Source organism: Carassius carassius, chromosome 25 (assembly GCF_963082965.1).
Source record: "Carassius carassius chromosome 25, fCarCar2.1, whole genome shotgun sequence".
NCBI classification, from domain to species: Eukaryota; Metazoa; Chordata; class Actinopteri; order Cypriniformes; family Cyprinidae; genus Carassius; species Carassius carassius.
In genome coordinates this window covers 16,591,869-16,618,715 of record NC_081779.1, presented here as the reverse complement: position 1 = coordinate 16,618,715, position 26,847 = coordinate 16,591,869, and the positions used below count along the sequence as shown (strand labels likewise).

The following is a 26,847-nucleotide window of genomic DNA, read 5'->3' as shown; positions in this document are numbered from 1 at the left end:
CTCTTGAGAGAGAACTGGTTTTTGAGAGACTGAGACGCGCAGTGCGGCTGTTTGATTGGTGAGCGCTGTGCTTAATCCATTCATTCATATCATATCGTAGCCTAAGGTTTAAATCATTGCCTTTTAAACATATACAAATAATAGAACATGTATGATGTATTATTATAGGTGATATTACTCTTGCAAAGCTCTGATTTCTGAGAGATGCACGGAGAGACAACAGCAATGCAGTGTTTGATTTGCACTCTTTTCATTCATAAGGTTTACATTCATTCACTTAACACTTGTGACTTTAGAGGTCTGTGTATAATATTGCACTGATCCCCTGACTCAACTGTTATCTAGCAAACTCCGGACTGTGCCAGCTTCAGCAGAGTATTCAGGCAGAATTATTCAGAATTTATTTGTCTGTTATTCTTTATGAAGCCATTATCCGTGCCATTAAATTAGACACAAATAATTAGACACACCCCTAATTATTACATTACATATTTTAATTTTACATGCAACATAGATAAGGTCATAGAAAGTAACAGCTACACACAAAATTGTAATTCTAAAATTCATGTCATACTTGCCAACACTTTGTATGCATTATGGTTAATGCATGCTCGAGTAGTTGATTGTTTCCGACAGCGCCAACTAGTGGTTGAAGTAGTCGATCACTCGACTACTCGACTAGTCTATATATATCTATATCTATATATATATATATATATATATATATATATATATATATATATATATATATATTTATATATACAGTACAGACCAAAAGTTTGGACACACCTCCTCATTCAAAGAGTTTTCTTTATTTTCATGACTATGAAAATTGTGAAATTAACACTGAAGGCATCAAAACTATGAATTAACACGTGGAATTATATATGGAATTATATACATAACAATGTATATGAAAATATGTCATATTCTAGGTTCTTCAAAGTAGCCACCTTTTGCTTTGATTACTGCTTTGCACACTCTTGGCATTCTCTTGATGAGCTTCAAGAGGTAGTCACCTGAGTTCCCCAAGAGATGCTTAGCACTTGTTGGCCCTTTTGCTTTCTGTCTGCGGTCCAGCTCACCCCTAAACCATCTCGATTGGGTTCAGGTCCGGTGACTGTGGAGGCCAGGTCATCTGGCGCAGCACCCCATCACTCTCCTTCTTGGTCAAATAGCCATTGATGCCTTCAGTGTGACTCTACAATTTTCATAGTCATGAAAATAAAGAAAACTCTTTGAATGACAAGGTGTGTCCAAACTTTAGGTCTGTACTTTATATATATATATATATATATATATATACTTTACTTTAAATATATATATAAATATTAGAAGTGGGCATAGATCAATTTTTTAATCTAGATTAATCTCACTGTAATCTTGGAATTAATCTAGATTAATCTAGATTAAAATGGCTCATTTGAATTCTGCCAAAGGCATTCAGAATATGTGTGCTACCCAAATAAAATAAGGACTAAAAGTAATGTTAAGTCTTTGAGAACGGGTTTCTGAAGACAGGTGGTGCCTTAGACCAGGGGCTGTTTCCTTTTTCCAAAATGCATCACAAAGTGCTTGAGAAAGCTGTAAACTAATTCCACATTGCACAGGGTGCAAACAACCTTACGCCTGTTTCACACATACAGTAATAATATCTGCAGTGCATATGCGTTTAATATTTTTTTACGCACCCATGTTAACGGATTCCAGTGTTCACGCAGTTGCGGTCCATCAGTGCGTTCCATGAGCGTTGCGTCTGCAGCAGTGCAGTGATCGTTCACGTAACGTTACCGAGTAGCAGACTGCAAATGCGTCCTGGGTGAAAGCACAATGAGTATGAGTGTGTGCTGCTTCAGCACGTAACTCACACGGATTGCATACGCACTGCAGATGGATTGTGTGAAACAGGCGTGCGTCTTGTCGAGGTTTCCATTGGGAAGCTTCTTAAAAAAAATTCCCTGAAGCACACCCCGGCGGCTTCAGTTGCATCCATGTTAGCACGTCACGTTTGATGTGGTAATTTCACATTATGCATACACACAGGTTTAAAGACTCATTCTCTCCCCCTACAGTGCAATTCGGCTAGGTATACAGTACATCCGCGCTAAAATATCAAGGTGAAAGTCATCATCGCTCGTGTAGTATGAACCCAGCTCTCAACCCAACTTTGAGAATAGATTAACGGCGATATTTTTTTATCGCCCGATAAGAGTCTCCTGTTAACGCAGCATGTTAACGCCGATAACGGCCCACCACTAACATATATATATATATATGTGAGTAGTTATGTGTATCATAATTGTAATGTGTATAAATGTTTGTATGTGTGTGTAGATATGTAGGTATGTGTGCTGCATATACACTCACCTAAAGGATTATTAGGAACACCATACTAATACTGTACAGGGCTGTGAGTCTATAAAGAGTGAGAAAGGGACAGAAACACATACAGATAAACAGAGAAACAAATAAAGAGACCTTTACTAACTTTCAAGCAGCTGGCGATGAAATAGACAGGCAACAGCGACATAAACCGGAGTGAAAGAAGTAGGTCAGAACGAGGGAGAAATGGAGAGAGAGAGATTGTCTGGAGAGACTCTGAGCTGGCAAGGAGAGGGAGAATGGAAATGATGGGACGGGTTTCATGCCCTCTCTTGTTTTCATCTCCATTTTCATCTCTGGTTCAGGGAGGAGATGGTGTGATGATGCCACGGGAGGCAAACAGGGGCCAGCTGGCACCTGAAGTGGTGTTGAGTGGCATTGATTGACAGAAGCCTCTACTAAATTACAGGAAACACCAGACTCTGTGTTATTCATGCTGAGAGATGTGACAGCACCATGCAACTTGATGTACATTGTGAACATTTGTTCTTTCAGTTTTTCACAAACACACATGCATGCACACAAAAACGTACACCCGCATCAGATACCCTCTGAAATCAACAAGACATGTATGTGATATATTTATAACATTATGTTTAGAGCATTTTGCATCATCTTCTCTCACTCCTTTATTTATTTATTTTTTAAAGGTACTATTATTATTATTAATATTCTTCTTCTTCTTTTTCTTCTTCTTCTTCTTCTTCTTCTTCTTCTTCTTCTTCTTCTTCTTCTTCTTCTTCTTCTTCTTATTATTATTATTATTATTATTATTATTATTATTATTATTATTATTATTATCATGTTGAATGGGAATCAGTAACCAGTAACCAACTTATCAAAAAGTTCTAAATGAGATTTATTATAATTTGAATTTGTCAAATATATTTCTAAGTAGTTTTCTTTTGTTTATCGCTCATTAGTTTCAATCATTGTTAGGTTTTGTTTAAGTTTTTTCTGAAATAGTTTATTTAGCTTCTATCAAATTCAAAGTTATTGAGCTATCTGGTATTATTTAAAAATGGTTAACATAAAAAAAAAAAAAAAAAAAAATTAGTGTTATTGCTGTCTATTGAAATAAATAAAATAAATTGGCCATATTTTAGTTTCTGTTTTTCCCAGTTATGTTAGTTTTTGTTTTTATTTCAGTTAACAAAAACATTTTCATCAAGTTTAACTTAATTGAAGTCTCTTTTTAGGTTTCATTTACATGGCACCACAGCAAGCAGTTTAGTTATGGTACTCAATGCAAAACAAGCTTTAGTGTTTGATGAAGCACAAAATAAATAAGTGAAAACTATGTGAAAATACAATACCACATTTATCAAAGGACCCCATAAGTTTACCAGAATTAGTAGATAATTTACAAAAGTTGCGTGTGAAAAACAAAGACACATTTATTTTGGATGGGATAGAAATTATAAAGGTCATTCATTTCTGTGAAGCACTTAGTGACTTCCTCAGGAAAAATAATGACCTCTCAATGCCGGTGTACAGCATACGATATTTAACAAAACGTGAAGCACCGCTCTGCTATTTTGAGCTCAGAGATCATGACACAAAGGATCAAGCTAGCTGTGCAAATTTAGCTCATTAAAAGTAATAGGCTAACGGATTTCCATCTAATGATCACCTCAACATCTGTCAGCGATAGCTTGCATTTGGAAATGCCACCTGCTTCAATGACCAGGCCCACATAACACAGCAAACACCAGACAAGCACAAGCCATTTCGCTATCTTTCCTTTCGGGCTTTTGACCCATTTTATCATTGAGATCATAAAATGGGCACAGATTGTGTTGTGAAACAATAAGAAGATGTATTAGTCATGAACATGAACTAGATTAATGGTTGAATTAGCAGAAATGTGACTGAGCCAGTTGAACAGATTTTGAGAGATAGAGTCACTGTTTCACTCCAACAAAGAACCTAGAGTGATCCAAGTTAAAGTAGCAAGTCATTTTTGCACAGCATTTGCCCTCCGTCACTCATGTGTGTTCAGGGTCAGTGACAGCTCTGCTACATCAGACATATTGCAGCGTGCTTGTTCTGCATTGTCAGCTGTTTGTGGTGGTTATTAGAATACAAAACAGCATATCGCTGAAAAGGAAAATTATATAATTTACAGAAAAATTTACCATTTATTGGTGGTTTGTTTCTTAACCCTTATGCGTTGTTGGGGATGTTTTCTTCCACTAGGGGGTAAACTTGAGTCTTAATTTGGCCACAACTTTCTGTGTGTTTGAGCTAATGGAATGATTTTAGTGACAAATGTTATTTTGACCCATATTTGGGGAAAATGCTTTGAAATTTTTCAAAAACTCAATGAAACACTGTTGGCAAATTCACTACCCTTTTGTTATGTTCGTGGATGAAAACATGGTCCCACCTAGTGATCAACTGTAAAAATAACAAATTTTACCTCTTCCCAAAAGGGAAAACCACAAACAATCAAGAATGCATGATTGTATGGTGTCATGGCTTTGCAATCAAAAAATGTCGTTATAATGGAAGTCAATGGGGCATAAACAGCCACCAACAACAAATGAGGGAGAAAAAATTAAATCTAATGCTGCACAAAAACTAAAAATGCATCAAAGCCAATGTTGCTACTAATCTTTGACATGCCCAAGACTGTTATAAAAAGTAAAAAATAAATAAAAAATCCAGCCACATGTGTGTTTTTTTCCCCCAAATCAGTGACATCATTTATGAACTTGGTAAACTTGATTTTAGTTAAAATCTTATTTTTTTTTTAAACAGATTTATGCAAAAAAATTGAAAAAAAAAAAAAAATGAATCTGATACATTTTTACAGCAGTTTAATTGAGTGGATGTTTTCATCCCGAACATAACGAAAGGGTAGTGAATTTGAACAATGCACAAGGGTTAAAGTTAAAAATTTAGTTCAGTTGTCTTCCATAAAAGCTCATATCAAATAAATAACAGTACCTTCCTTCACATTATACTTTTCGTATCTGAAAAGTCAAGGGACATGTTGGTTTAGCGTGTTTTGAGAATGATGCTGATATTTAATGTACTGTACATTAACATTTGCTTATCTGTCTCATCAGAATGTTCCCTTTTCTGTCCCTCTCTCTATAGTTGACTCCGGCGCAGCCCTGTCGCGCCCACAGCGCCCCCTCTCGGCCCGGACGGCCCACCATGCCCCGGCCATGAAGGGCTACCAGGTGAGTCGAAGTCTGTCGCAACACTCCTCTGGGCCTTGCTACTGCATGCCTGAGGACTGCGACACTGCGAGGGACTACATGCACCACCCCGACCACTACCAGGGGCACAATGACCACCCCTACTACCCGCCTGGTGGGCCACCTGAACCATCTGCCATGGTCCCATCAGGTGGAGGCACCTTCCCTCGCTCACACCCTAGTCAGCCACAGCCCTACGACTCGACGTGTGAAGAGTGTTTAACCTCGGTAGGGCACGGCCATGGTCATGGGGGAAAGATGCACCGTATCCCACCAAACCTTCTGGATCAGTTCGAGAAACAGTTGCCCTTCCACCCAGACGGCTTCCACACCTTGCAGTACCAACGTACGCCCAGCGGGGAACAACGCAGCGAGAGTCCAAGTCGCATACGACATCTGGTGAATTCGGTCCAACGTCTCTTTGCCAAGTCACATTCACTGGAGACGCCCTCTAAACGAGAGTTTAATGGCACCCGTGGGGGAGAGTACCGAGACAGAGATAGGGGGCACCGCAGCAGTGGCGAGGAAAGTGGCGGACATCATTATTCCGGAACGCACCAGTCTCGCTCAGCCCGTCGGAACAAGAGTCGAGAACGAAGTAAGAGCGGAGACTCCCGCCATGAGTCTCGAAGCTCCCGCCACCGCAGCAAAACAGCTGGATGGTGGAGCTCCGATGACAACCTGGACAGCGACAGCAGCTTTCTGGTGGGTGCAGGCAGGGGGGGACGCAGGTATCCCACCGGACATGAGACCCTGGATGCTGCCATCCAAGAGCTTACCTTGAGGAAATCTAAGGGTCCACCTCCAGGAGAGTGCCTGGCTTGCAACAACATAGCCATGGCAGGGGACAGCGGACACTCTCTGAAGAGGAGCACATGGTCGGCCTTGACGGTCAGTCAGGCTAGAGAAGTCTATCCATCTTCCCGTGGCATAGGAGGTGGAGGAGGATTTGAGAAGGCATTGGTTCCTCTAGATCCCAAAATGAAGGAACGATCACTCCACTATCTGCAGGCAAGTTCTGCATATTGTGTGTATGTGACGGGGTTGTGCTAAATTCATAATTGAAGAATCGGCTTACTTAACCTATATCTATCTATCTATCTATCTATCTTGCTAGCTAGCTGCATATCTAACCAACCACCCCTCCCTATGGCCCTAAGGCACTGTGGCTTCAATTCTGAATGGCATACAACCCCAGTATGTAAGTGAGACAAATTTTAACAACATGTGAGCCCATTTTCCCAGCAGTGCAGTGACCACAAATTGGCTCCTATGGAGATTTCAATATTTATGTGGCATCTCTGTTCTCAAATACAATCAGTCTGCTGTCTTTGTTGACTTGCAAATTCATTTAATTGTCAAAAGAATTAATCTGTCTGCAGAGATGGGGATCGGCACTAAATTACAATTTCCGTGTGTGAAAGAAAAAATAACTTGATGATTGTTTGTTATCAGTTGCTAGCTGTGAAGAATGGAGGCTGATTCCATTTCCAGCCTCTGTCAGTTGGGTGTGAATGGGTGAAAAACAGCATCAAGAATACAGGAAAACAACACATTAACCCTTGGCCTTCACAAAGCACACTGTGAAACACTCGGAAACGCTGCTATTGATATCAGCTAGCTGTGTGCTCTATTCCTCCTACTCATCTGCTCAATTACACACACATCACTGACATCATAATTCAGCTTTTTTGGTGTCGCGCAGCTTCCTATATGATTTACATAAAGCTAAAAATTTTCAGCTGCATTACAAAATCATTGTTCTTACAACAATTTACCATGGTGTTACCAAGGGTATGCATAGTTTCCTAGTGGTGCTTGAAAATATTTTGACTTTCTTTTGTTAAAAAAAAAAAAAACTAGTGACCAGTGACAACATGACCAATGACAATTGGAAGTCCTGTCCTGAGCTGTACTATATGCCCTGTTGCTTCCTTGATAAATAAGCAGCACATACTGTATTTTGACTCAATTATTGTTTTCTTTCTGTCTCTCTTTTTCTTCTCACACATATACTGTTTGGCAGTTAGTCTCACCTGCTGTGAATACATCTAGGTATGCGACCACAAATACTTATTTGTGGACACGCACAAACAGGGGTGGAAACTGTGTCTGACATGACAACAGGTTGAACTGTTCTCCTATACACTCTCTCACACTTCCCACCATGTGTCAGCTTAAGGTTATGTTTCTAAGGTAACAGAATGGAGCTCTAGAAGGTTATGCTGCTCTCCAGGTATAGTGAGCCACGTCTGAGCACTTAAATAAGGCTTACAGATGAAAAAATAAATAATAACAAAATACTAATAAGTTGAGCACCACTTTTAAGTTTCAGAGTATCCCTGTGCACATACTGTTTTTTTTTTTTTTAAGCAGACACCAGAGACATTTTGCTAATTACTCCTTTTGTGTTCCACAGATATTTGTTCATCTTCAGCAAATGGTATGTGGAAGGTGCAACTTGACTACTAAATTTAGGAATAAATTGGTGATTTCTCCAGCATTTGTTTGTTTGTTTTTTTCCCACAAAGTTGCCTGCGTGACACTTGTTTCTTTATAGTGGTGTTAAAAGAAAATATCAGGCTTTGTAGAAGAAGTGGTATGTCCAATAGCTTGTGGCCTGCCATCTATTTTGTTGCATTCATACTATGTTGCATCATGCCTGGACTTCACACACATGGTGCTCAAATAAAAGGAGACCAGTTTCAGCAAATTATAGAAAGTGAAAGTGAAAGTGAAGTGACATTCAGCCAAGTATGGTGACCCATACTCAGAATTTGTGCTCTGCATTTAACCCATCCGAAGTGCACGCACACAGAGCAGTGAACACACACACACACTGTGAGCACACACCCAGAGCAGTGGGCAGCCATTTATGCTGTGGCGCCCGGGGAGCAGTTGGGGGTTCGATGCCTTGCTCAAGGGCACCTAAGTCGTGGTATTGAAGGTGGAGAGAGAACTGTACATGCACTCCCCCCACCCACAATTCCTGCCGGCCCGGGACTCGAACTCACAACCTTTCGATTGGGAGTCCGACTCTCTAACCATTAGGCCACGACTTCCCAACGACTTCCCTTATAGACTGAATAGCAGCTGTGAGAAAGCACAATAAGCATCAGGTGCACTCCATCTCATGGCTGCTCTGTCCCCGGGCTCTTCAGTGGGAGAGAGAGAAAGTCAATGCTTTGTGACGGACATAACCAACTGTGCTGTCTCTTACATTCTCTGCTTTGGTTGCCCAGGGTGACAGGAACACAGGAACATGCATAGAGGTCTTGCCTTGACACTAATATAACTACCTGTCATATTAGCAAGCTCCAATTACACAGAACATCAGCTTCACTGTGATAGATATACATAGGGTAAGGTCACCACTATTATTTAGCAACTTTATCGCAGCGAGACAACCTATCAACTTTCATACATTCCCACTCCGTATGATACACACATTTATCCTATCTGTCAATAGTTCCTGTGTAACTACATACTGTACAGTACATTGTCATAGCCAGCAGTGCTGAAGATTAACTAACTACAAGTAGGCATTGTGTATTGTGATAGTTGTGTTGAACAAGCTAATAATCAAACATTATTAGTTAGTAGCTAGTTGATCAGACTAGTTCTTAAGACACAGTCTTAACATAGAGGTTAAGTTTATTCAACTGGCAACAGTTATAAAAGGTCTCTAGTGGTGTCAAATGTATTTTGGCTGACCACTTGTGATTGCTTTTCACAGAAGAGCAGCTTGACTGTAGTTTGAATACTTTAAATCATGAGTATCCTGTAGCTTAGGAAGCCCCAAGCATGCATATAGTCCCCATCAGTGTTCATTCTGTTCCATCATGAAGAGCAGCTGGTCCAGAGGAAATTGTGTGAGGTCTTACAGTGGTAGCTGAAGGCAGAGCAGCTGACTCAGCTAGCCTGAGCCTCGAGGGAGAAAGAAACCCAGCTGTGGGCTATAGCTCAGTCAGGGGCTTATCGCGGGAGAGCAGTTTTTTGATGTGATCTGATATGAAGACATGGGGATGAACTAGATGAATCGTCTGTTACAAGTCAGTCAATCTGTGTCGCAATTAGCAAAGGAGCAGGAGGAAGTGAAATATGTCAATATAATAAGAATGAATACCAGGAGCTATTGGGGGGGAAAATTTGAGAATGAGAACCATTGAGAATCATTGATATATTTAATTCAGTGTTCATGTGTCCTCATAGTGAAAGCTGAATGATTAACAAAAAAATGAAACCCAGAGAATATATAAACAATAAAACTGAGGAGAGCAGCGAGTTTAAGAGGGAACATCCCATTGTCAAACATAGACAATACTGGAACTGCACCCATCTCAGAATTATTGGTTATGTTATTAAACGTCTAGCCAACTTATAGTGGCTGTGCAGCTTGTAAGACATCACTTTTTATTGTATGTGTTCAAAATATGTGACAGGGAGCAAATGCAGAGGCAAAAAAAAAACAACAGCAATAATATACAGTGATGCTATCAGAAAAGGACAAGGCTCTGGATAGCAGAGTTCATGAAAATAAATAATCTTGCCTCTCCCCTCCATAACCTGCTATCTCCACACATCTGTGCTCAGTCCATGCCCAAGGGGCAGCTCTTGAGTGTGATGACAGCTCTAATGTACAGCTGGTGCGTTTCATTCCTGTCAGCCAATCAGATTCCATTTTACTCAGCTGCCCTCGGTTCAACCCTGCTTTCTCTCTGGTCATGCTGTGGCCAGAAAGCCACAGCTCTAACAATATTTTTTTTCCTGATATACATAAACCTTTAGTTGCCGTATCACTGAATTTTCTCTCATATGATTGATATATATACAATAGCCACATAACAGTAAGTTTAGGTCCTATGGAGTGATACAAATGAGCACTTTGTATCACTCCATACAGGCTTTCAGGCTGCAAATTAATTATGTTTTTCAGTCACTCTTACTACAAGTTACATTGATACACCAATAGGTAGCGACAAGTGACTTTCTTACATTGAGTGAGTCATTGAAACACTTACTTTTCTCATTTGTTTAAAACATTGATTCATTCTGGTTTGAAACAAGTAATTGCCTTAATGAGTGAGTCACTGGATCATTCACCCTGATTTGTTCAAAATTACAGATACATTTAAGAACGAAACAGCTGACATTCTGAGTGAATCAATGAATCATTCACTCAAACAACTTGTTCAGCCGATTCAAAGAAACTGCCGATATTGTGTCTAAAATGGAAATTTCTTAATATTAGCTTTTTTAGTAAATATAAAACAGCCTCACCCCTCGTCATTTTGAAAAGTAAAGGCCAGGCTGACAGCAAGTCATGTGTCTCTTGTAGGTTCCCTCAGATGATTGGTGTGTTGGCGGTCCATCTGACAGTGGTGGTGAGATCCCTTGCAGACGTATGCGCAGTGGCAGCTACATCAAGGCCATGGGGGATGATGACAGTGCTGACTCAGACACCAGCCCCAAAGCCTCACCCAAATCGGCCCTCATTGCCCAGAGAGAAGCCTTCCGCCGCTCCGTCAGCATGGATCAGCGCTCCTCCACTACATCCAAGTTTGTTGTCACTTGGTTTTCAGTTTTAATTTTCATACTCTGTGTCCATTTTGCGATTTGTTATTGCACTATTAAAAAGTAGCGATAGAGTGATGTATGTGTTTTGCTTTATGGGACTGAGAAGTGTAATCTGCGTCTTTAATGATGTACTCCTCTTCTTAGGTACTCATGTAAACAGTATACAGACGTCTACCCGAACAGTCGAACCACACCTAAAGGCCACACTCGGTCCCGTAGCGCCACACGCTGTCTGACCAGCACTCAGGTAAAACCATTCAGTGTTCACATTACATGTAGTTAGTTTTCCAAGTTGTTTTAATGATTTGTTTTTATTTCAGTAATCATGAAAACTGAAAGTATTATGAGTGTTGAAATGCATTGCTAGGGTGTTGTACTGGTTGCTTGGGAGATCTGGGTGATCGCTAGGTAGTTCCGCTGGTTGGTTTAGTGAACTTATTTGGAGTTCTGGTGATAACTAAGGCATCTTGCTAGTTGCTAGGGCATACCTTGGTAGTTATTAGAGAGTTCTGGGTAGCATAACTAAGTGGTGGCTTGGGTGTCCTGCTAGTTGCTAGAGAGTGTGGGATGGTTTCTGGTGCATAACTAAGCAGTGGTTTTGGGTGTTCTGCTAATTTCTATGGTGTCCTACTTGTTCCTATGGCAATACTAGCTGATGACTTGGTTGTTCTGGTGGTTGCTAGGGTGTTCTACTAGTTGCTAGGGCACAACTAGTAAGTTTCTAGGGAGTTTTGGCTTGTTGCTTAGACAGAACTAGGCAGTGACTTAGGTGTGGTGATTGCTAGGGCATCCAGCTAGTTGCGAGGGCATAATCTGGTAGTTGCTAGAGAGTTTTGGTTGATGGGCATAAACAGGAAGTGGCTTAGGTTTTCTAGTGATTGCTAGCGTATCCTTCTAGTTGCTAGGACATAACTAGGTGATTACTATGGAGTTCTGGGTTGTTGATAACGCATGGCTAGGTGGTTGTTAGTGTTCTAGGTAAATGCTTATTGGCCCAAAGTCAACAGAGCACATCCCCTCATATTCTGGTCAGTAGATATAACGCTGATTAGTAATAATGTGCGGTCATGTTCACCCTTTACACAAACAATATAATTAATTAACTGAACAGTTGCATGAACAGTCTTGGTTATTTGAGGAAACATCTGGATTTTAACCTTGTCTTTGTGTGTTTTAGCTGGGTGACACACTGAACCTGTTTGGAGAAATGGAATCACAGGCTGTCGAGGCCTTGGACCTACCAGGATGCTTCCGCACCCGCAGTCACAGCTACGTACGGGCTATTCAAGCTGGCTGCTCCCAGGACGATGACTGCCTGTCTGTCTTCTCCATGTCAGGCCCACAGGGGAGCGTGAAGGGCGAAGCAGGTAAATTATCAGCATGTGTTTATGTATGTGTGGGTATACCTAGTCTCCATGCTGTCACAGGGATTAGATTAGTGACTTAATGAGTTTTTGGATCAGTCTCAGAAATTCCTTGAGAAACACATTTAAGTCAAGGGATTTAGATCAAAACTGCTTTCCTTCTATCACTCCATTCTCAGTACATCAAGACTGTAAACAAATGTTATATTGTAAAAACTTTAAAATGCTCAAATTCCCATGAGATCGCCTGTCTCCTTGACTATCCCTTGAGTTGTAGTCAAGATTATGGTCGCAGTGTTAATCTTGTCAATGAAATTACTGAAATGAATGAATATGACAAAATCCAAAAGACTGCAAAAGCCAAACACGAAAAAGTCCCTGTAAAAATTAACACGGCATGGCCATGATTGCAATCATAATGTATTCCCTCTCTCACTGGATGACTTTGTCTTTTTCCCCGTTGTCCTTTATTCTCTCGTTTAGAGCAGAGAATCTCACAGGAGATTTATTAAAGCCCTTGTGAAGTGTCAAAAGCATCCATCTGCAGTTTCCCAAGGCAACACTCATGACACACACCAGAGTGTGAGTGTTTTTAAGAGAGAGGGATGAGGGGAGGACAAGAGAGATGGAAGGAGGGCTTAGACATGCTTAAAAAGAGGAAAGAAAAAACTCCTTTAATCTCCAAATGTGTCCCTCTGAATTTCATGTTTCCACTCTCAAGAGCTAGTGAATATGTGTGTGTGTGTGTGTGTGTGTGTGTGTGTGTGTGTGTGTGTGTGTGTGTGATTTTAGTTAAGCCATGAGGATGTGTCTAAAGCTTTTGAATGATAATACTCTAGTGGGGATTTCAAGCTATAATGTATATATGTACATTTCTGTATATTAGTCAGATGCAAAACAGTTCTCCATACTAACTTTCAGATTGACAGTTACCAAAACTGTCGAAAAGGTTGTGACCCAGCATTTTGTCACTCATAAAACAATGACCTAAAAACACTAACAACATGTTAGTGGCTGCTGATACTAACACTAATGAGATCAGACCTTTAGATGCAGAAGCTTATGGCCACCCATTTTTTTTTCTCTTACAATACGGCCAAACAATAAACAAAAAGGGGGAAGGATGAAATTACAAACGAGGCATCTCTATAAAGGTGCCACATGCTTGTCTTGATTGTATTTATATATATATATATATATATATATATATATATATATATATATATATATATATATATATATATATATATATATATATATATATATATATATATATGTATACTACAAAAATTTTACTTATTATTTGAAGACTCCAGCAGGTTTTGTGCTGCAACCATGCATCATCACCTTCCTCTGTTACTGAATTACATATTTGAATAGCAGTCTTAAAATCATTCTGTCTTTGTCGTCTAGTGTTCACATACAGGAAAGGACCCCCTCCTCTTCCCCCTCGCATGTCCAAGCCAATTATCTCCGTGACCGCTCAGAACAGCACTGAGTCCACTCAGGATTCTTATTTCCAGAGTACAGGTCAGCCTGCTCTGGTCCTACCCAGACAGCACAGCAATTCAGTGGACCTGACAGAGAGCAGCGGGGGCCGTAGCTCCAGAGGTGGTCACTATCTTGGTGGGGGCACGGTGCGTGTCAGACACAGCAGCAACTCCGCAGAGAATCTGAATGGCAGGGCCCTTCCGAGCATCGCCTACCCTGGTGGTCCTGGTCCAATGAAACCGAAACACAGCAGCTCAGCCGATAACCTACTGGAGGGGCCCAGGGCATCTAGGGAGCGGGCTGGAGCCAGCCTGGGAAAATCAGCCTCTCTGCCCCAGAACAGTATGTCCCTAGCTAAAGCTCTGACTGGAGGAGAACAGGAAGGACGAGGGAGGAAGTGGAGACCCTCTATTGCAGTGCAGGTATAAGAGCGGATAAACTCAAGAGAAATTCAGACCCAATGATGTCTCTCTCTTGTGCAAGATTTTGTTAAATGTCTCTCTGTGTGTTTTCCAGGTGGACAGCTCAGAGACGTTGTCTGACTCAGACCCAGAAGGCAAAGGACTGAGAGAGGTGCACTCTATAGGGGTTCAGGTGGAGGATGACAAGAGGTAGACCTAGTTTGTTTCATTTTTCATCTCTATATCCTATAACATTTTTGAAATGGCATAAAATGGCACACTTTTCTATCCTGTGTTAATATATTTAGTATTAAAACAAGAAGTTCTGGAGTATTGAAGGGCTTCTCACTTCATCCAAGTTTCCAATAGACTTTTATTTACATAATAGCCATGAATCATTGGTCGGAGACAGGCAGTATTAGTTGGAGGGACGTTGACACTACAAACAATACAAAACTAAAATGCTATAAGATACAGAAAAGATTCATTCATTCTTTACCTGGGTCTTCAGTCTGTGATTAGCTCACCTGACCTCTTGTCTGACAAGTCTTCGGGTTTAAGTCATTCCTTAATCATGTGACAGACCCATACGCAAAACCAATGCAGTCCGAGCCGGAAAGAGAATTGATTAGTTAATCTCATGAGTTTTTCGGGTTGAGTGGGCCCTAATCACGTGACAGACCCATACGCTATTTCTGACATTTCTGTCACTATGTTTTTGTTACTGTTTCTTCAGGATCTGTGGTGTGTTATTATTTTATAAATAAATAAAACCATGTTATAAATAAAATATTGATGAATTTGTCTTTTTGACTGTCTATCAGTAAATAAACACTAGGCTATATAATAATATAATAATCCAAGCCTACAATACAAAGTATTTATAGCCTAGTTTGTTCATTTTTAATACAGTTTTGAGTTTGCTGGTATAATAATTGCTTTTCCTAGGCAAACTTTACATTTTGGTCTAATATAGGCCTACTGTATGTACAAGAAGATTGCTCAAAAAGGACATAATGACATAAATTAAAAGCAAGTAACAATCCTTAACAAGTAACAATACAGTTCTATATTCTAATCTAAATGGTGAACTCAAAAGACATAAATCATACAAAAAGGTCATTTTTGAAGATTAGAATCCACTGTAAAAAAATAAAAAAATAAAAAAATAAAAATGAAAAAAATCTCTTCTTTATCAAAGGGATTTCACCATCATATGGACAAAATTTAAAGAATATCCAATAATTATAATAAAAAATATTAATAAGTACTATGCACCCATTTGTAAGGAAGGTTGTAAATTAACTAATTACTCTAGCCAATGTTGTCACATCACATGACAAAAGAACGAACAACCTGAAGACCCGAAAGATGAACTAATCAATTCTCTTTCCGGCTCAATACTGCATTGGTTTAACGTATGGGTCTGTCACGTGGTTAAGGAATGAGTCAAAAACCCGATAGACCCGAACTATGAACTAATCAATTCTCTTTCCAGCTCAGACTGCATTGACTGACACAGGTGAATTACTACTAGAAGAACAGAACCTATAGAATATTGAGCATGCGCGACTGAACGAATCTGTTCCCGAGTCACATTAAAGATTCGTTCAAAATGAATGAATCGTTCAAGAACGACACATCACTAACACAGAAGAGCATACGCAGCACGGTGTTATGGAGCGACACAGAGGAGACCGTTGACATAGAATTATTGAATAAAGTCGTTATTTTTGTTTTCTTCGCCCACAAAAAGTTTTTCTGTCGCTTCATATAACCCAGATTGCATGTCTGATGGCAAATGGAGTATTCTGACAACGACTTTTCATACCTTTTATGGACCTTGACACTATTATTTACTTGGCATTCTATGGGACAGTCTCAAGCCTCCAGGTTTCCATCCAAAACATCTTAAATTGTGTTCCGAAGAGCTCTTCTGACAGGATTATTTTATGTACGAAAAGAACCCACCATTCACAGACACCTCCAGGTCGCACACACTCACAATTGTATATCTGATCTACAAAGCAACTTCCCTCATGTTTTGCTGCAAATAGCAATTGCGAGTAAATTTGCTTTCACCTTTGCAGGACTGTGATATGAAGAGTGTACAAAGTAACACATATGTAGCAATAGTGGGAAAGTGCATAGCACATAACATGCACGATACCAGTAGAAACATGAATATCTATTGGTGTAATATGGGTCACATGACTAAAATTTGTGTCATCGCTTTTAAAAGCCTCCGTTTTCACAGTCCATACTACAACGTGAGAACGGCGTTTTCAAATTCATCCACTTTGGACAGCATTTTTCAAAAAGTTCAAGTTTTAGCAGAATTACTGTTGGTTTGGAGTGATTTTAAGTATTTTTGATATTCAGGCATTTAATAAAGACTTTAGTACAACATTCATAAAGGCTTAGTTCACCTAAAAATGAACATTTCCTGAATATTTACTCACCCTCGGGCCTTTCAATATGAAAAATTAGCATTACATTACTTGCTAACTAGTGAATCCTGTGCAGTGAATGGGTGCCATCAGAATGAGAGTCAGTTTGTTGTGAAGTAATGTGTTTTGAAGTGAAAAGCAAATCCATTGTCAAAGTGTTTTAACTTTTAGCTCTCACTTTTGCCCTAAACACCAGTCTAAAATCCATAAATAAGAGGACTCATATTTTAGCCAGAAGCAGCAGTTTGAAGTTAACAGTGTCAAACACAGAGCTTTTCACTTCATAAGTCATTAATTTATGGACTGGAATTGTCGATTACTTGTGGGCACCCATTGACTGCAGATGATCCACTGATGAGCAAATGCTAACTTTTTAAAAATTTGTTCAGGTGAAGAAACAAACTCGCATATGGCCTGAGGGTTTGTCAAATTTCAGCAATTTTTCAATCTTGGGTGAACTATTCCTTTAACTTCTATTAACAGCATTTGTGTCATCAATGTTGATGACCATTTTCTTACAGTTGTGGCATTAACAATGGAAATAAATGGGACCCAAACTGTAAATGTTAAAATATTTTCAGTTGTTTAGCCACAAGGCATTCAAATAATACGAGTGTTAACGTGGTTTAATAAAATAATAATTTGTGCAGCCCTATTTACTTCCATTGTAAATGCCCCCCTGTAACTTCAGTTTTTGCTTTGATTAAAGAAAATGAGGGACAAGCTGAAATTATTTTTTTGTTGTAATCAACATAATGCCATCAATATTATCAGTATACCCCTAACTAAATATTGAATTTTTGTTCTACCACTTCATTTGAGTCTCATTGAGTCTGTTGTTGTTTGTTCCAGACGAGCCCGTTTTAAACGCTCCAACAGTGTGACAGCAAGTGTCCAGGCTGATCTTGAGACGGAGGGTTTTGGTGGGCTGACAGTCCCCACTCAAGACAAGGGCCTGCAGTTCGGTTGCTCATTCCAGCGCCACTCGTCCGAACCGGAATCAGCCAGTCAGTTTGCAGAATACCGCACAGTGCACACACAGGGCCAGTGGGCCTACCGTGAGGATTACCACAGCGGTTACACCAACGAGCCTGGCCCTCCAGAACTGAGGGCCCTGCCCCGCTCCCACTCCCCTCTGCCCCTGGCCCCTGAGTGTGGAGTGGGAGGCTGGAGCGAGGGCCCGAGAAGCCTCCCTGATTCGGGCAGAGCCTCGCCCTGCTTACGAGATGGAGACTTCTTCCTCCGGCTCCTGCAGACAGAAGTAGAGAGGATGGAGGGATGGTGCCAGAACATGGAGAGGGAGGCAGAGATGAATGAACTGCCAGAAGAGGGTGAGTGAGGAATAGCAGAAGAGAAGGTTGGAGTAAACTTGACATGGGCTAAAAGGCTCAAAACATGAGTTTTCATTGATTTCATGGGGTCTTTAATTTGTAGTGTTTTGCCCACTGAACAGTTTCTTGTCTAAATGCTGCTTTTATTTTCATTTATTTATTTTTTTCCCCCTTCTGATTGGTTTGTTTTGTGGTTCAGTGTTGGAGCTCATCAGAGGAGCTGTCGGCAGTGCTCAGATGCTCATGTCACAAAGAGTCCAGCAGTTCTTCAGGATGTGCCAACAGTGTGGTGTGAGTGTTTTGAAACTCTTTCTGTTGTGGGAAGGGAGGATGTCCTTACCTTTTTTATTTTTACCTCCATATGACATAAATGAAAAAAAAAAAAGAAATACAATGATGCAGTGATTTAACTACAAAAATCTGCTTTTCCCCCTAAATGTACTGATAACCACCATAATAATACAGGTGGTATAACAAAAGCCACATGACATGTTAAGAGTTCATCATAAATTTGACTGTATTTTTTTTGTAAAATTACACACAATGTTCAACCATTTGCAGTTTTTAACTGTATACATTATATATCTTGGATTATTTCAAAAAAGTTTTCATATTTGACCTGGTGTGTTTTTTTTTTTTTTTTTTTTTTTTTTTGGTTGTGGAAGTGCTTAAATGCTAACTTGTTTCCAGGTTTTGGCCTACAAAAATATGTCATCCCTGCAGAACTCTATAATATCCCCCCTCTTCTCATAGGATCCTTCATCATACCCTCAGCCCACCACTCAGGGTCTGGCCAGTTATTGGGAGCTCCTCCAGTTAGCCATCGAGGACGTCAGGGTGAAGTTTCAGGACCTCCAGCGGCTCAAGGACTCAGGCTGGAGGTTGCCTCCTGAGAAGAAGGTGAGAGTGGGGATCCGCTCTGCTCCAGTCACTGCACAGCTCCACTCCAGTGCCAAAACAGCAGCAGGCAGGAGAACCGCCTATGTGCTGTGTCCCAGCAGCTCTCTGCCATCTCACAAACACCTCAGAAAGAAAAGGAACTAGAGAAAACGAGACATGCATGTGGAATAACAGCTGATTTACTGCCTAAAGAGCTGTTCGTTTGCTTTGAGATATTAAAGCCTAACAAATCTGTAACTAATTTCTCTGTTTTCTTTCTTTTTGCTGTCTGCTGCTTCCACAATGTCATGTCTCATCCTAAATACACTAATCCAAATCATTCTTATGTTGCAACTTCATGGTGCTGTCCCTTCTCCGTACATGTCCTGGTCTTCATCCTTTCTGACATATCGTCTGCTTGTACGTGTGCGTATTCGGTGTTTTTCCCTGCGTTCCCGTCCATCCCTGCATTGGTCATCCATGCTGTCACACCACTCCCCTGCTCTTCCTCTCAGGAGGACAAGAAGATTCCACCTCCATTACCAAAGAAGCCAGTCGGTGGCGTGACGGGCAGCCTGCGTGCCGACAGCACGACCGAGGCTGGAGGCATGCTAGTGCTCTCGCGAGGACGTAGTGTTCCCGAACGGGAGAAATCGCTGGATGTAGGTGACCGGCAGAAGCTGGAGACACGGCGCAGGCTTCTCCAGACCAAACGCTCAGCCTCTTTCCGCCAGAATTCTGCCACAGAGAGTGCTGACAGCATTGAGATCTACATCACAGAGGCTCAGACGAGACTCTGAGTCACTTGGACCCCCTTAAACAACCACTGCTGCTCTTCTCTGGCCCTCTGCACAAGACGTCCATGTTACAAAGCAGCCAGAGAGCGAGCGAATTACTCACTTTAGTGTGATGGGGAACTTGAGATGGCTTAGTAGTATGCTGCTGGTGTATGGATGTGAACGTACACATTTTATTTTCATTTTTTGTTGAGCAAGTGTTATTATTCTCAGAAAAAAGGGCTCAACCAGCACAACCAAGTATTACAAGATATAGACTTTTGTAAGTCCACAAAATATATAAAAATGTTAGGACTGTTTTAATGAACAATGCCAACACATACGGGTGCAATATCATATATAAAGAGGATCTTATCTTGTTATTTTAAAAAATAGACCTTGTTTTGATATAATCTTGGCTGTGTATTTGTTTCTTAATTGTTCCCACAGTGTGGCAGACATAGCCACTTTCACTGTGACACAAGCTCACTCTTGTGGCCAGCGTAGAGCAATGCACCCTGATGTAAATTTAGGCCTGAAACTGAATGTGTTAGCAGTGCAGTAGTAAAACCCCTGAGAGCAACATCTGCAGTATAGATAAATGCCTTTTTAAAGCCAGTTATCAAATCACCACAGGGATTCATCTCCCGTATAGTGCAATATAACTTTGCAGTTGCGTTCAGGCTTTTCATCAGCCCAATGAAAAGACACACTTCTTAAAAAAAGATTAGAAGAAAAACACAGACACATACACACACAACAGAAACATTCAAGCTCTGAGGCAACAGCCATGCTTCCTGAAACAGGACATTCTACATCATAAGCCTCTTCAGAAACAGGGGTGCAGAAGACAATCTTCAAACAATTTCACACTTGACCTGCACACTGAAAAATGATCATTCAGAGAGGAGGGGAAACATCTTGTTCATTTCACCCCTCTGCCTTTTTTTGTAACAGATGAAAACCCTCTAACATGAAATCAATGTAGCTTCTGCATTTTGCCCGAGTGCTTTAATTTATTGTTTGTTTTTTTGTCGTTGTTGTTTTGTTTTTGTTTGTTTGATTTCAGTTTTTTGGGGAGAAATTAAGAAATTAATCAAATTACTTTTTCCTTTCTGGTAAGTTCCAATACAACTTATTTCAAAACACTCAAAATAATGTACTTCAAATTATCTTTTATTGAAAAAAAACACCAAATGTTAACTGATTATTGACTGAAACATTACTGAATTTATGTGATAGGAAGAATGGATTGTTTGTGTGCATTCGACTTCTCAATTGGATGAAAGCAAACTGGAAACAAGATTGCACAATAATGTTTGCAAACTCCATGTATTATTATTTATTTATTATGAAAAGGAAAATGTTGAATGCATGAATGATTTGAACTGTATTTATTTATTTATTTCGGTGTGTGTTGGGGGGGGGGGTAACTATGGAATAAGTTGGAAAAGTATTTTATTGGGAGATGTATATTTTATAAAGTAAATTTTTAGATTAGCAGATAAAAATGTTGTCAAAAGTGGTGTTAAAATATGTTCTAAAAGTGTCTAAGAATTTACAAGGTAGGGATGTGACAACTCTGTGGACTTTAAAGACAACTTTGGGCAAATCACAGCAGCAAACTTCAGCAGAATTCTGTGGCTTTCCTCTTATTTCTTTTGTCAAACTTGAAACAGACTGGCTAAAGACTTTTGACAAAAGAATAGATGGTTGAAAAACACTTGCCATGTTGTCTTGACTATCTATCTACACGTGCCTAACAGCACTATGTGTGGCTTTTTTTTAATATAACTATTCAGTATTATATTCAATACAAAATATATAACTCACACAGTATGTATTGTTCTAATAATTTGATTTGTTACACCTGATTCAGCTAATAACCACCTCACACTGGATGTTTCTATGTAATCTGCATGCTTTAATTAATCCATGAAAAAAAAAAAAGAATATCTTTTCTCAAAACTGTAGATCTCTTTCCCGTCTGGAAAAAAAGGGCAGGAGTATTTATTTAATCATTTACAATAACTACACCTACATTTCCGTATCTGTATTTTTTTTTTAGTTCGTTTTTTTCTCAGACATTTGCACTTTTCTGTTGCCTATCATCTCTTTTTATTTTTGTATTTATTTATATATTATTTATTTTATGGATACTTTATGGATAATATATGCATAATTTTATGAACTCATATTTTTAAGCATCAAAAAGGTTAACAGTTAATCAGTAAACGTACACTTTTTTTTTTTCTGGAAGCAGCAAGTCTAAGATGACAGAAAAGCACAACAGACTATTTCCTCTTCCACTGTGAAGGACTTCCTGCCTTCTCCAAACACTGAAAGACTATGTGCAACTTGCCATTGGGGTTTCCAGTGCGAGAAATAGGATGATCTCTTATCAGGGCCATATGTTTTTGATATACCAACGAAACTTAATTTCAAGCAAGGCTGACCACGTATTCCCCTCGCCATGTTGTTTGCCTTCTAAGGCATTGACAAGGAATCAATCAAACTCAAATGGACGGATCAGAAAGACTATTTTGAAGGCCTTTCTATTCTAACCAACATTTTCCAATGTAAATGGATTGATGGAAACTAATCAAAATACAATATTTAATAACGGTGTCTTACCCTACATCATGTAAAGCTTCCCATGTCAACACATGACCCCGATGGTATGTTGAGTGTTGGTTCTTGAGATGACTGTGTCATAATAGGTCAGAATGGATGGCTGAAACTCTGCCATTGCTCCTTTATGCTGAAAAACGGAGTCTAAAAAGTGTTGGCAAAGCCTCTGTATATGCTGTAAACAGATTTAGCTAGAGTAAGTGATGAATACTTCTTCGTAGCACAAAGGAGCTTATAGCAGTGTGACATAGACGTTACGTTGGATTCTATAACGCATTATAGACCACTGGAAATTACATGGGTCATAGACTTACAAACAATTACTGTGTAATTAAAATACCTTCTCAAGTTCTGATGTATTATGTACAGTAAATATATATATGTTGCATTTGAAGTTATTATTCATATTAAATCGGTTGTTGATGATTACTGGTATTAGTAATAATTTAATGAAAAAAACTGTATTGCAATTATGACTATGAGAAAATCTATTCTGTATTCTCCAGGGTGTTCATGTGTCACCCAATTTAAATTCTATTGTTTGTAATTGATGCTAATGTAGAAAATAGCCGGTGGAAGATGAGAAAAATAACAGCTAATCCTAGACCCATCTCTTTTAGCTACTTATTACAATATAGATAACGTCAAATGAACATGTAGATATGAAGAATGAGTATACTCCTTTCATCATGGAAAAACAGACTACAGCCTAAATATAAATGTTTGACCAGTTTGTGATGTAGCCAAACATTTTTTTTTTTATGTTCATTATGTTGCTCATAACACTACATTAAAAAAACAGAACATTGTGGACAATTGTATTAATAATTTCACATTGTTTTACCAAACTACAATAGCTTACAACTTTTCCAATACATTATTTCCAGATTTAAAGTAAATCTGAAACTCTTGTTGCGACTAAAGGGTGAAGGCCTTGTGATGAACAATGGCACAGCTTTAATACAGATCAGGTTTAGTTTTTGGCCACTGAGATGTACACTACTATCATTAAATCGGAGATGGCATACTGTGATGTGGTAGATCTAAACACATTATGTAATATTGTCAACGGCTGTAAACAATTTTTTTTTTTTTTTTTTTAACTATAAAACTATTTTAGCAAGGTAAAATAACTGCTGTCCACTTAGTGTCTTTTTTTCCTCATAACTTTTCAGAACTTATCCATTTTAGGCTACAGGTGCACTCAGTATTTTTTTTATTAAAGATGTTTTCATAAACTTTTGACAAGTCTGTTTAAAACGTACTCACATAAGAAGTATCCGTTAAGTTCCGTTTAAAGCAGGAAAGTTAACGAATATATCACCATCCTCACAGACCTGTTTATTTTAAGCGCGCTTGTCAGCGTCTTCTGCCGCCTTTTTTCATAATCGGAAATCGTCATTTTTATCGGTAAAAGATCAACTCACGACTTTCAAAAAGAGGGGAAAAAAAGAGAGAATAACGTCAATCCGAAGACAGAACAATGTCAAATTTAATGTCTGTTGTTTTCAGAGATGGGTAGTAACGAGTTACATTCACTTCGTTACATTTACTTGAGTAATTTTTTGGGTAACTAATACTTTTTTGAGTATATTTAAAGATGGGTACTTTTACTCTTACTTGAGTAAATTTTTTGGAAAAAAATATGTACTTTTACTTCGTTACTGTGGGCGACGCTCCTCTCGTTACTTTATCTTAATGCAATAAATGTTATAAATCCTTCAGTTTATTCCAAATGCGCCGTCTACTTTTCTCTGGGCAATGAGCGATGCTCATTCGCGAATGATTCATTCTTTTGAGTCAACTCTGTTCAAAGGCTTGATCATATAAAGGTAAATCAGTAGCAAAACTCGAGAGGTTGAAGATCTGATTGTGAGAACTTGTCATATTAATATTTGTATTTGTAAGTTAAAATTTACACTCACAGCTCTGATGTGAAAACTCGTGTTTTGAATTGGAAGTTGTAGATTAATAGTCACAAATGTGTAGAATGACATTCACACAAAGAAAATGACATACACACATTTTTACGACATATCTACTTTTGCACTTTACTTCAGTTTCGCTGCACAACGTCAAGTCGGCACTTACAACCTCTCAGATCTGGAAGTACAAGTTCAAATCCTAACGCTCTGACTTTTGCTACTCTTTTTGCGGTATTCTGTTGCAAAACTCACTTGTGCACTTGTATATGCAGATGTGAGAGAGCAGAGCTGGGGGCGGGGCTTTGGTGCGAAAGAAGACATTTTATTGGTCGATGCCCGACCAATGAACAACGCCAATTGTTTTCACTGAATATCCTTAGCTTTGACAGGATTTTAAGACACTGCATTAATTTTGCCATTCAGGTATTATCTAGTAGACAAATAATGCAACATATTTTATATGCATATCCCACCGCATATCACTCTACCAGAGTTGCGATATAATGCTGTTTTTATTATTTTTATGTTTTTTAAAAGTAATTTTAACTTCTTCATTGGGTTAAATTCCTAATTTGCTTGTAAGTAATGAACCTTTTTAAATGCAACATTATTATTATTTTTTTTAAATAAAAATCGAGTGTTTAATAATGTCTAAATGTACATTAAACAGCAAAACCTAAAAAATAAGCACTTATGACCAGAAATACTGTTTTGAGCAACTAGAGCTAAATATTAAACATCAACAAGGCCATCTAGTGTTTAAGCAATGGAATTGCATATGAATATTATCTTTCTGGCCACCAAATGCCTCTAATTTAAAGCGTGCCTCTTTGCACTGGAATTTAAACCTAAATACTACAGTTATTGTTGTATAAATAATAACCATATTAGAAAATGTTATATTTCAAATGGTCATTCATGGATCATAATTATTGCGCATATTATTTAGTACCATGATCTCTTCAAATTACCTAAACAGGACTGAGTTAACATGTAGTACAGTTATTTTATTGGTTAAAAGTTACCCTTAATTGTTTAGTCAAATTTAACTGCCAAGGAGGAGTATGAGAACATAATGCTGTTCCATTTTCCAGTATAAAATGCTATTGTAACGCATGGTCATTAGTCAACGTAGTTATCCATGCATAATCAATGCACTTTGTGTGTTACAAATTACTAGAAATCGCTGCAAATTTGATGAAACGGCTGTCTGTCCCAATTTACACATTTAAAGCATATTGACAAAACATTTAGTTTAGTACTATTGATAGCCCCATGAACCAGGTGACCGCGTAGCGGTGAGATCAAAGCATGCTCTGGTACAGCGAGTTTACTCTGCAATATGCAGTGGGATATACATATAAAATATGTTGCATTATTTGTCTACTAGATAATACCTGAATGGCAAAATGAATGCAGTGTCTTAAAATCCTGTCAAAGCTAAGGATATTCAGTGAAACAATTGGCGTTGCTCATTGGTCGGGCATCGACCAATAAAATGTCTTCATTCGCACCAAAGCCCCGCCCCCAGCTCTGCTCTCTCACATCTGCATATACAAGTGAACAAGTGAATTTTGCAACAGAATACAGCAAAAAGAGTAGCAAAAGTCAGAGCGCTAGGATTTGAACTTGTACTTCCAGATCTGAGAGGTTGTAAGTGCCGACTTGGCGTTGTGCAGCGAAACTGAAGTAAAGTGCAAAAGTAAATATGTCATAAACGTGTGTATGTCATTTTCTTTGTGTGAATGTCATTCTACACATTTGTGACTATTAATCTACAACTTCCAATTCAAAACACGGGTGTTTTGATCATTGTCTGTGTGTGCAAATTGAAAGATTCAGCTTTTCACATCAGAGCTGTGAGTGTAAATTTTAACTTACAAATACAAATATTAATATGACAAGTTCTCACAATCAGATCTTCAACCTCTCGAGTTTAGCTACTGATTTACCTCCATATGATCAAACCAGTTGGCAAACGAGTGAATAGGTTCATGAATCAGTTTGAATGATTCGTTCAGTTCCCTGTCGCACGCGCTGAGCGTCTGAAGCGGTTCACTCAGAGATGTAACTTTTAACATCAGCAGCGTTGAAAACGTGGCTATGGAACTGTATTGAATTGAAAGCAAATCTGCAAAGGCTATTTGCTAGCGATGAAGATCTTTATTAGATGAACACCGCGTGTGGTGTCTACTGTTTAACAGGTAATAACTTGGGCTACATTCGATTACAGTACACATACCTGTGACATTAGTTTGACTAATAACAGAAGGGAACCATTTTGAATGCAGCTTCCAAAAGAAAAAAAATAGCCGATTAATATTTTATTAATATTAATACAATCACACCCGCTTGAGAACGTTCAGTGAGTCATATCATCAGCTGCTAAATTCAGATCTGCGTTCGCTGGCTGGCGTTGAGCCAGAGATAG

At 39.0% G+C, this 26,847-nt stretch overlaps 1 protein-coding gene across 1 annotated transcript in view; it reads left to right on the top strand.

The window, feature by feature from the left end:
- Positions 1-21,244, top strand: part of LOC132104307 (disks large-associated protein 3-like) — a 155,677-nt gene extending 134,433 nt beyond the window's left edge. The window contains exons 3-12 of the mRNA XM_059509683.1: positions 5,488-6,602; positions 10,930-11,150; positions 11,313-11,415; positions 12,346-12,535; positions 13,946-14,445; positions 14,540-14,634; positions 17,727-18,205; positions 18,405-18,496; positions 18,959-19,105; positions 19,600-21,244. Of these exons, the coding sequence (XP_059365666.1) occupies positions 5,559-6,602; positions 10,930-11,150; positions 11,313-11,415; positions 12,346-12,535; positions 13,946-14,445; positions 14,540-14,634; positions 17,727-18,205; positions 18,405-18,496; positions 18,959-19,105; positions 19,600-19,884 (3,156 nt within the window). The 5' untranslated portion in view covers positions 5,488-5,558 and the 3' untranslated portion in view covers positions 19,885-21,244. The remainder of the gene's footprint in view (positions 1-5,487; positions 6,603-10,929; positions 11,151-11,312; positions 11,416-12,345; positions 12,536-13,945; positions 14,446-14,539; positions 14,635-17,726; positions 18,206-18,404; positions 18,497-18,958; positions 19,106-19,599) is intronic.
- The last annotated feature ends 5,603 nt before the right edge of the window (positions 21,245-26,847 follow it).